At 43.5% G+C, this 11608-nt stretch overlaps 1 protein-coding gene across 2 annotated transcripts in view; it reads left to right on the forward strand.

The window, feature by feature from the left end:
- Window positions 1-6717, forward strand: part of arid1ab (AT rich interactive domain 1Ab (SWI-like)) — a 64016-nt gene extending 57299 nt beyond the window's left edge. For both annotated transcript variants that reach the window (XM_042012011.1, XM_042012012.1), the window contains exons 18-20: window positions 89-905; window positions 3037-3167; window positions 3259-6717. In XM_042012011.1, the coding sequence (XP_041867945.1) occupies window positions 89-905; window positions 3037-3167; window positions 3259-5181 (2871 nt within the window). In that variant the 3' untranslated portion in view covers window positions 5182-6717. The remainder of the gene's footprint in view (window positions 1-88; window positions 906-3036; window positions 3168-3258) is intronic.
- The last annotated feature ends 4891 nt before the right edge of the window (window positions 6718-11608 follow it).

An 11608-nucleotide genomic window follows, 5' to 3' on the forward strand; every position in this document is an offset into this window, starting at 1 on the left:
ATGAATCTGAGGTTTTCATCTCATCTCTGATGTTCTCTATATGAAACAAACTTGGTATTTTGTAATCATGAATACTTTTTAATGACAGAACTACAAGCGTCCTGTGGATGGAGGGTACGGTCCACCAGCCAAGCGCCATGAGGGAGAAATATACAACGTCCCCTACAGTGGTCAGCAGCAACCTGGACCCCAGTCTTCAGGGCACCAGGGCCAGCAGGACATGTATAACCAGTACAATGCATATCCCAGCGGAGATCGCAGACCACCAGGCCCACAGAACCAGTTCCCCTTCCCCTTCGGACGTGACAGAGGACCTTCATCCGCAGGCCCAAACTCCCAATCCCCCATGCCTCCGCAGATGATAAGTCCAATGCCTTCTGGTCCTGATGGCCCTCAGGGTCCGATGTGGCAGGGACGCAACGAAATGGGCTACCCCAACTACCCCAACCGTCAGGGACCTCCTGTACCAGGCCAGGGCCCCGGATACCACGGCATGAACCGCTCGGAGGAGATGATGCCATCAGACCAGCGCATGAACCACGAGGGACAGTGGCCCAGCCATGTCAACCAGAGGCAGCCCCCATTTGGCCCTGCAGGCTCCGGAGCACCTATGACCAGACCTCTGCCCTCCACCTACCAGACTTCCCAGAACCACATTCCTCAGGTGTCCAGCCCAGCTCCCATGCCCCGTCCCATAGAAAGCAGGACGTCGCCCAGCAAGTCGCCCTACATGCATCCCGGCATCAAGGTGCAGAAAGCCGGACCTCCAGTGCCCGCCTCCCACATCGGCCAGGCCCCCGTGCAGCAACCCATGATCCGGCGAGATGTGGCATTTCCTCCCGGCTCTGTAGAGGCGAGCCAACCCCACCTTAAGCCTCGCAGGCGGCTCACCATGAAAGACATTGGTAAAGAACTTCCCTTTTATCCGAATTACAACCTCTGTTACCCCCTTTTCTCCCTTTCAAACTCCCTGCTTTGGAATCGGAAAACTTATTTGAATCTGTAATTAGATGCATTAGTCATATTTACATGGATACAAGTATTCTGAATGACAACCTGATTGAAATAAAAATGCTTTATGTAAACATACTAATCAAAAGATTCTGATCAGATCACGCACAATCGAAAGCTTCATTCTGTTTGAGACGGGTATATTATGCCCATGTTGTTTAAATTGACATGAAAACTAAGCGGCATCCTCTGGCGGTAAAATGTATGCAGGAGTGCAAAAAATTGCAGTTGACCCCTCATCCGCTAGGGGCTGGCTCCAAAACAGAGCAAATCCCTATAAACTCCCATGTTAAAAAGACCAACTTCACAGCAGAAATACACATGTTTAAAGTCTGGTACAAAAATCCATCTTAGCTTTAGCCTGCCTACCGCCATTAGCTGGTTAGCTACCAGTAGCTCCGGGTTAGCTCGATTAGCTCTTAGCTACAGGTAGCTTGGAGTTTACTCCACCTCTTTGCTCATTTTCCTGGAATGACAACATCCGTGACGCTGCCAAGATGGCAACGGTGGGAACCGCCCAATGAGCTTCAGTTCAGCTTTTGAGAAACCTACGGGTGACGTCATGAAAGCTCCGTCCATCTTTTATATACAGTCTATGATGAAAACACAGAAATGATGATTACTGCACGTCACTATAACATAATCCTGCACTTTATGTTACTGCTTGTATTACATTAATAAATGTATTAATATTGCACCTTAAACAGATATAGAATCAAAAAGTGCTTCACAAAGCAATACAAAAAAATACAGTGAATAGATTTAAAAACATTAGTTAAAAACGGACAGAAACACTAAAAAACCAGTCGTGCAAAAGTCTCCCGGCATTGAAAGAAAAAAGGAGGAGGGATTCACGACCTAGAAGCTACTGCTTCAAAATACTGTAAAAAATGTGTCCAAATTTTAAAATGTTTTCTAAAATGCACTGGTAACCAGTGAAAGGAGGATAAAGCAGGTGTCATATGGGCCTGTTTGTGTGTTCTGGACAACTTTCTCCTTCTTATTTTTGCAGATCAAAAGACTTTTTGATCTCGCCGGCGTGATCATAGACCTCTAAGATGATAGTTTGTGGAACTCAGTGGACTTAAAAGAGCAGCGCAGCTGGATATTGTCGGCATAAAAGTAGTAAAAAACAGTTTAGTCAGTAAAGTTTATATATACATTAAATACATCAGGTCAGGTTTCGATTTATACATTAGCCGTGAACAAAATAGAACTGGCCGGTATGTGAAAAAGACATTGGTTGAGATTTTAAAAGTATTTAACTAAGGGGGAGAAACTGAAATCAGTAAAACAGCAGTAAATAGACACGGCAGGGTTTGTTTACTTGGGAAATCACAGTTTCTTCTTCTACTGTTTCCAAATAGACAATTCTTCACATGTTAAAATGATTTATCCCGTTCAAACATGTAATGCATGTAAAGGCACGTCATGATCAGAATATTACTTTTTCAGGGTCACGTAAACGCTACAGGTCTGATGGAAACTGTAACCTGATTGAAGTTTTTGGTGCCTGCAAACATGGCTAATTTTACTATTTTGAACAGAGAAAAAAAAGGACTTTAAGTTTAACCCAGAAGTCCTCAAATTATTGGATGTTGCGAACAGATGGTGCCACACGGTGCCAAAATGGCCACTTTGGAGACCTCGCCTGAACTGTCTGATAATTTATTTTTAGATTTTAGTAGAGTTGGTTTTGCAGAGATAATGTTCACATATTATACTACAATCTGATAGAGGTTCGTCATTACAGAGACATTCATATTCATCCTGAAAATTGATGCTATCTGCCGTAAGACACAGCATGTATATATACGTATACTGATATTTACACATCTTAAAGTATTGAAATAGATCTTGTGTGACTCGTCATAATTTTTTATGCAGAGGGCTAAAAAAATGGGCACAGAGCTAAAAGGTTTCATTTAAAAATTGACAATACTCAATGAAAATCCATCTTTTTATATATAGCATGATAATAAATACTCATTTTTGCTTATATTCATTCTGTTTTTGCCTTTACAGGCACTCCTGAGGCTTGGAGAGTAATGATGTCACTAAAGTCAGGTTTATTAGCTGAAAGCACCTGGGCCTTGGACACCATCAACATTTTACTGTATGATGACAACAGCATCACTACTTTTAATCTTTGCCAGGTGGGTACCACCAATCTGAGCGCTTGGTTCTCAAAGTTTTATGCTTTTAGTTGTTAAAATATATTTGATGTCTTCTTGTTTGACTGCACAGCTGCCTGGATTCCTGGAGCTGGTGGTGGAGTACTTCAGACGCTGCCTCATTGAGATTTTCGGCATCTTAAAGGAGTACGAAGTGGGAGACCCCGGCCAGCGCACACTTATAGACCCCAATGCGGCTGAGGATTCCGATGATGAAATCCCCATGCCTGAGGGCGAAGACATGGACACGGACGAGGAGGATGAGGAAGAGAAGGAGGTGGAGGAAACAAAGACCAGTCCAGACTCCTCCTCGCTGGTCCAGGTAAAAGAAGAGGAGGAGGAAAGCTCCCTGAGAGATAAGATGTCAGAGAATGAAGAAGAAAAGGATAGGGAGTCTTCTACCAAGGAAGCCAGTAGCTCTACCTCAGGGTCCTCCCAGGACCCCAACGTCCACTTGGAAAAGCCCAAGCAGGCTAGCAAATTTGATAAACTCCCCATTAAAGTGGTGCGGAAGAAGAATCCCTTCCTGGTGAACCACTTGTCCAAGCTTGGACAGCGACAGAGCTTCGACAGTGGCCTGATACACTGGAGCATCGGTGGTGGAGACACTACTGAGCACATCCAGACCCACTTTGAGAGCCGGATGGATCTTCTCAAGCATCGGAAACGTACACCGGCTGCAACTGAGGGACGCAAGAAAGTCCAGGCGGCGGTCACGGCAATGGAGAACCTGGAGAAATCGCAGTCCAGCGCGGAAGAGACAGCTCTACAGCAACAGCCCCAGTCCTCCGAACCTCACAAGTCTCCGACAGAGAAGATCCCTCCTCCTCTTCCCATTGGTGCGCCGGTCACTGCCACCATCGATGACGTGCTATCCGCCCGTCCTGGGTCGGTCACGGAGGAAGTCGTCAGAGGAGGCGCCGAGGAGCAGAAAGAGAACGGGAAATACCTCTTCAGCATCAACCCTGATCTTAAGAGCCGACGTAACATCAAGATCTTGGAGGACGAGCCTCACAGCAAAGACGAAACGCCACTCAGCACGCTGTCAGACTGGCAGGACTCGCTGGCGCGGCGCTGTATCTGCGTCTCCAACATCGTCCGCAGCCTTTCCTTCGTCCCCGGGAACGACCTGGAGATGTCCAAACACCCAGGCCTCCTGCTGCTGCTGGGCCGCCTGGTGCTGCTCCATCACAGGCACCCCGAACGCAAACAGGCGCCGGTCACCTACGAGAAGGAGGAGGAGGAAGACGAAGGCGTGAGCTGTGAGAGAGACGAGTGGTGGTGGGACTGCCTGGAGGTCTTACGAGAGAACTGTTTGGTGACCCTGGCTAATATCTCCGGCCAGCTGGACCTTTCCATCTACCCAGAGAGTATATGCCTCCCGCTGCTGGATGGCCTCCTCCACTGGGCTGTCTGCCCATCAGCCGAGGCCCTGGACCCCTTCCCCACGCTCGGGCCCCACAGCTCCCTTTCACCCCAGAGACTGGTCCTTGAGACCCTCAGCAAGCTCAGCATCCAGGACAACAACGTCGACCTCATTCTGGCAACGCCGCCATTTAGCCGCTTGGAGAAGCTCTATGGCTCCCTTGTGCGCCTGGTTGGCGAGCGCAAGGTGGCCGTGTGCCGGGAAATGGCAGTTGTCCTACTAGCTAACTTAGCCCAGGGTGACAGCCTGGCGGCACGGGCCATCGCCGTGCAGAAAGGAAGTGTGGGTAACTTGCTGGGCTTCTTAGAGGACAGCTTAGCCGCCACACAGTACCAGCAGAGCCAGAGCTCCTTGCTACAAATGCAGGGTGGTCCCCAGTTTGAGCCGACCAGCGTGGACATGATGCGGCGGGCGGCCCGGGCGCTGCACGCGCTCTCTAAAGTAGAGGAAAACCACTCGGAGTTCACTTTGTACGAGTCAAGGTTACTAGACATCTCTGTGTCGCCACTTATGAACTCTCTGGTGTCCCAAGTAATCTGTGACGTTCTGTTTCTGATCGGCCAGTCATGACAGCCGTCGGGAGGTTTCTGCTCTGCCTCTCTCCGTTCCCCCCTCCTTAAAGCCTCCTTTTTTTCGTGTGTGTGGGTTTGCGTGTACGTATGCGTCCGTTGGCACGTGAGCGAAGAGTAAAACTGACTTTTTTTTTTTCCTTTTTTAAAAAATTTTATTTATGCAAAATCACCTCGGATTCCACTGTCTTTTTTTTACCCCTGCTTCTCACTAAAGGAAGGAATATCATGAAGTAGCTGCAACGTGGAAAGAAACTGGTGGAGAAGAGCAGATCGGGACCCAGGAATAGGACAGAATTTGTTTTCTTTTTTTTTTTTCTTTCTTTTTTAATGAAAAGAAAAAGCTCCATAAAAACAAAAAAAAGAGAAAAAAGAAAGAAAAACAAAAACTGTAACCAAAGTTGCTGTCTCGTTTACAGTGAGTTTGGGGGATACGTTGCTCGCTCTCTCCCTCGGAGAGGGGTCAGCAGGGGGGAGAGGGCACAGACTAAACAATATTATGGTTCATGTTTGGAGGCTACATAGACTCATGGACTGTGGTGTGGTATAATTGCTGTATCTTTGAATGCTATATACTTCAGCCCCCACAGGAACCACATTATTGGCTGTGAACGGACATCTGTCATTGGAGGCCTGTGCAGTAGATTGTAGGACTTTTTTCTGTACTGTACACCTTAAAAACTGTAAACATACTGTAATAATACTGTTTCACACTGAGATACGCTGGCTTGGCAGCAAACTGTAGTTTTTAAAATCAGTTTTAGTTATTGTCGAGAGAGAAAAAATGGCTTTCCCCCCAAAGTATGGTGAACCTACAACACCCCGACCTCTTCTCTTTGTCCCTTGATTGTATGACTTGACCCTTATATTAAAAAGTCACCTATAGGACTGGTCCTCAACGCTAGATGCAGTCCAAGCTGCGGTGTAAATATGATGTACATTACACTTCTCTCTCTCTGAACTTCTATTGCTCTTCACTGTTTTTAATCTTTGATGATTCAGACCCCACCCCGCCCCCACCCCTCCTCCTCTCTGCATCAAGTGCGCCATGTGATGACTTGACGCCCATCTGATCCGTTACAATTGGGCGCCGCACCCCACTCAGTTTCAAAGGAAAGAGGGGGTGTTAAGCTGCTGTCCGTCGCCCCCCACCCCACCCCACCCCACCCACATCCACGCAAAAAAAATAAAATAAAATAAAAAGAACTTTCAAGTTTCAGTTTGTCTCCGGTCTGGGTGTAGAGTATATTAACAACAACGGTGTCTGCGGTTTCATTTGAGCTCCTTCACACATGACGAACTAAACCTCGATGAAGAAACCAGTTTAATTTTTTTTTTTGTTTTGTTTTTTTTTGTTTTGTTTTTTTTTTTTTCCAGTGATGCGAATTCTGCATATTTGTATTTCAGATGATGTAGCTAAAGACTTGATGTAAATTCCTCTTTTTTCCTTTTTTTTGGCTTAATGAATATCATTTATCAGTATGAAATCTTTATACTATATGTTCCACGTGTTAAGAATAAATGTACATTAAATCTTCGTAAGACGTTTGCTGTGGGTTTATTATTAAGTCCTGAATTTTCCACTTGTACACATGGATGCAGACTCAACACACTCAGCTCAGTCGTTGATTGACATGTCACAGCTGACTCCTTACAAATACATCTACATGGGTGAGGAAGCAGACAAACACCTTGATAAATACAGGCAGACCAGGAGATGTGTAGCAAACATTAACACAGTCGTTCCCAACTTAATTTCTTTGAAAACTCCCTTCATTCAACTACCAAAAAGCCATGGACCTCCCATCCTGCCCTGTGCTGAAGCAAATCTTGGTTTTATGCTTTCATTATCTAGCTTCTCACCAGAAATGATGCATTCTGGCAGAGTCCTAAAATGTTTTCATAAAACCAAAGCTAACTATCCATATACACCCTTGTTTATTTAATATGGACCAATTATCTGCTCTGCAGAATGTTTCAAGTTTTCATTAATAAAAAGATGCAGGACAAATTAAATATACCAGGATAGGCATGAACTACTCCACTACTGTAGCTCTGCCAGCCACCTGACCTCACTTAACCACACAGTAGTATGGCCTACTAGGTAGCTTTTCTTATGTTAACTAAGGATCTATGTTTTAAAATACTGTTGTATAGCAGATTTAGATGATTTAGATGACCCCCTTTTATTTACTTTAAGACCCGTTTCCAGAATTTGTTTTCAGGCTCTCTAAACGCCAGCTCCATGTGAAGGAAACATGGCCTTGTTTTTAATCACACTGGCTCTGAACAGTCGAAGCCACTGGAACCCCAGGTTGGGAAGCTCTGCAATACCATAATACTCCATCCAGCCATCCATTTTCCATATCACTTATTCCAGTTCGGGGTCACTAATGTAATACTTCACTCAAATAAGTCAGACCGATGCACAAAGCCCTCTCCAGCACATCTCAAAGATTCTCAGTGGGGTTCAGATCTGGACTCTGGTGGCCAATCCATGTGTGAAAATGATGTCCATGTTCCCTGAACCACTCTTTCACAATCTGAGCCTCGTGAATGCTGGTATTGTCGGCTTGAGATACGGCCATGCCATCAGGGACGATGGAATAACCTGCTCGTCAGTATGTTCAGGTAGTCAGCTGATCTCATTCTCTGGACACATAACGTTGCTAAATCAAGACTAGACCAAGTACTGCAGCCCCAGATCATAGCACTGCCCCACAGGGTTGAACAGTAGGCACTAAGCATGATGGCTGCATTACTTCATCCTCCTCTTTTTACCCTGATGCTCCCATACCTCTGGAACAGGGCGTATCTGGACTCATCAGACCACATGACCTTCTTCCATTGCTCCAGAGTCCAATCTTTATGCTCCCTAACAAACTGAAGCTTTTATTTCTGATTAGCTTCACTCAATATTGTTTTTTGTTTGTTTGTTTTTTAACAGCTGCACAGCTGTTCAGGCCCAATCCCTTGAGTTCCCTTCACATTGTGTGTGTGGAAACGTTCTTACTTTCACTATTAAACATAGCTGTGAGTTCTGCTGTTGTTCATTTACAATTTGATTTCACCAAACATTTCGGTGATCACTGATTAGCATCATTCATCATTTTTTCCCAACCACATTTCTTTCTAGAAAGAAATGAAAGGTTTTAATAATGTGTTGGACAGTTCTTACCAAATTTTATTAGTTGCAGCATATCCTTAGATGTTTGTCTGCTTGATGCATACCAGTGTTTTGACCATTTTGAGACAGGTAGTGATGGGTAGGAGAAGCCTCACAAAGCACTGAAGCTTTCTTTAAAATTGTGCCAAAAAAAAAATTCAAAGCTTCAAAACTTCAGTGACATTTGGTGGATAAATGAAGCCAAAACTAAATCTTGAGAGGATGACTGAAAAACTGACACTTTTAATCCAGTCCAGGATTTTAATAAAGTTTTAGCCCTTCAAAGTTTGTGTGTATTGATAAGTTGCTATTTAAACAGTGGACACACATTTAGCTTACTGTCAAGGTTTCCAGTGTTGACATGGTCGGTTTGCTGCGGACGATTCATGCCTGGCATAAAGGGACGGTCCTTCCTCCGTCTTTCGAAACTGATCACCTGATAGATTATTTGACCCTTTAGTGTCCATGTGTTTATTAGTCACTCAATGCGAGAATCAAGGCAAGTTTATTTGTAAAGCACATTTCATGCACAAGGTAATTTGAAGTGTTTTACATGAAACATTATAAGCATTACAGATGATGCAAAGAAAGCATTAAAATGTAGTAAAAGGCAGCAACAAATAGCAAAAAATCATAATAAAATCATAAATTACATTAAAATGATTAAAAACAAGTTAAAAGTTACTGTGCAGATTTCAAGCATAGGTGCATAAGAAAATAGATGTTTTTAACCTGGATTTAGTGAAAGTTTAATCTCCACTGGCAGTTTGTTCCTCTTGTTTGCAGCATAACAGCTAAATGCTGCTTCTCCATGTTTAGTCTGGACTCTGGACTGGCTGACCAGTCTTTGGATCTAAGAGCTCTGCTAGGTTTATATTCTATGAACATATCACAGATGTATTCTGGGCCTAAAGTGTTCTCGGGTTTGTAAACGATCAGAAGGGTTTTAAAATCTATTCTGTGACTGACTGGAAGCCAGTGTAAAGATTTCAAAACTTAGTACTGGTTAAAACTCTAGCAGCAGCATTTTGGATGCGCTGCAGATGTTTAATGCTCTTTTTAGGAAGTCCTGTTAAAAGACCATTATAGTAATCCAGCCTACTGGAGAATGAATGCATGGATGAGTTCTCTTGGTCTTTCTGGGAGACTAAACTTTTAATTCTGTTGATGTTTCTGAGCTGGTAAAAAGCTATCTTAGTGAAGCTTTGATGTGGCTGCTGAAAGTCAGGTCTGAGTCTATCAACACTCCCAGGTTATGAACTTGGTTGGTGATTTTAAGAGCCCAAGTCTCCAGGTGTTTGCCAAAGCTGACCCTCTTCTCTTTGCTACCAAACAGAATAATCTCAGTTTTGTCTTCATTTAATTGTAGAAAATTCTCCTTCATCCAGGTGTTTATTTGCTCCAGACACTGACACAATAAGTCTATTGGACTGCAGTGATCTGGTGACAGAGACACATAAAGTTGTGTATCATCTGCATAACTTTGATAATTAATGCTATAGTCCTGTAATATTTGACCCAAAGGGAGCAGATACAAGTTGAACAGAAGAGGTCCAAGGACTGACCCCTGGGGGACTCCACAAGTCATGGCCACTCGCTCTGATTCATATCTGCCGATCGTAACAAAATAACTCCGGCCTTCTAAATAGGACCTGAACCAGTTAAGGACCGCTCCAGAAAGTCCAACCCAGTTTTCCAGCCTGTGCAACAGGATTCTGTGATCTACAGTATCAAACACAGCACTGAGATCCAACAGAACCAGGACTGATACTTGACCAGAATCAGTATTCAACCTAATGTCATTTAACACTTTGACCAGAGCTGTTTCAGTGCTGTGATGAGGTCGGAAGCCGGACTGAAATTTATCAAGATTTCCACTTTCATTTAAAAAGTCATGAAGCTGGTGAAATACAACTTTTTCAATAATCTTGGAAATAAAAGAGAGGTTAGAGACAGGTCTATAGTTGTTCATTATAGAGGCGTCTAGAGTCCTTTTCTTTAGGAGGCTTAATAGCAGCTATCTTTAGTAACTTTGGAAAAATGCCTGATGCCAGCGAGCTGTTAACTATCAGTAGGAGAGCACTTTCTACTGAGGTAAAAACTGTTTTTAAAAAGTCGGATGGTTTCATGTCCATGTTGTTGATTTGAGATGCCAAACTATACCCTGTAGGATTTTTAAATCAACCATATTAAATTTCAACATAACATCAGAATTATTTGCAGGTTTTATAGACAGAGTAGTATTCTTGTTTGACTGTGTGGAAATATATTTTGCCTAATTGTTTTAATTGCATTGGTTGCATTTCTCAGTAGAAAGGAGCTCTGGGCTTATCTGTATAGGAGGATTTGTAAGTTTTTCAATCATAGTAAACAGAGTGCGAGAATTGTTGACATTCCTGTTAATCATTCCAGATAAATGCAGCTCTCTGGCCTTGCACAGCTCATTGTTATAGTTACGCAGGCTTTGTTTGTACAGCTCATAATGAATTTGAAGTTTATTTTTCTCCACTTTCGCATTTGTAACACTATAGGTCTATAACTAAAAAACTACAATGAAGTGAAATAATCTGCCTGTGCAGTAAGATAACTACAATTGGTAATATTTAAAGGCTTTCATTTATAAACCGTGTGTCAGTGATATGATTTAACTTAATAAGCATGCAAAATAACCAATTTTACGATTTAGGAACTAGGTAAGAAACAAAAGACATTTACTCTCAAATCATGATAATCCTTCAGATTTTGTTTTTGTCTATAACTCTAAACATGACCAAAAAGACTTTTTGGCTCAATATAAGATTGTAAGACTTGGTTAGATAGCCAGTTTTGCATTGTAGCACGGGGGACTTTACTGGTGTTAGACCATGGACACAAATGTACTGGCCACTTTGTTGGGAAGCTATGAAGATCCATCCAGCTGACCTTGTATACAAAGTGAGTAGAATCCACCTGACACACCTGTCCACACATACTCAAAACAATTACAGGCTCCAAGGTAATCTGCAAACAGCTGCTTCTGTACCTAAAGGCTAGTTATACTCGCAGGGCGTCTGTGTCAGGTCGGTTACGCTGTCACCGCCGTAGGCTCTGTGTAGGTCCGCGGAGGCTCAACGCATCCCTTTCCTAACCAGACACGCAGTCCAGCTACACGAACGTTGCAACGCGGAAGTAATGCATTGTGACTGGTCAGTTTTCCCAGATTTTTGGATCTTCTAGCATTTGTTTGCACTGTAAAATGTTCAACAGATGGATAATTTCTTTG

Source organism: Melanotaenia boesemani, chromosome 17 (genome assembly GCF_017639745.1).
Source record: "Melanotaenia boesemani isolate fMelBoe1 chromosome 17, fMelBoe1.pri, whole genome shotgun sequence".
NCBI classification, from domain to species: domain Eukaryota; kingdom Metazoa; phylum Chordata; class Actinopteri; order Atheriniformes; family Melanotaeniidae; genus Melanotaenia; species Melanotaenia boesemani.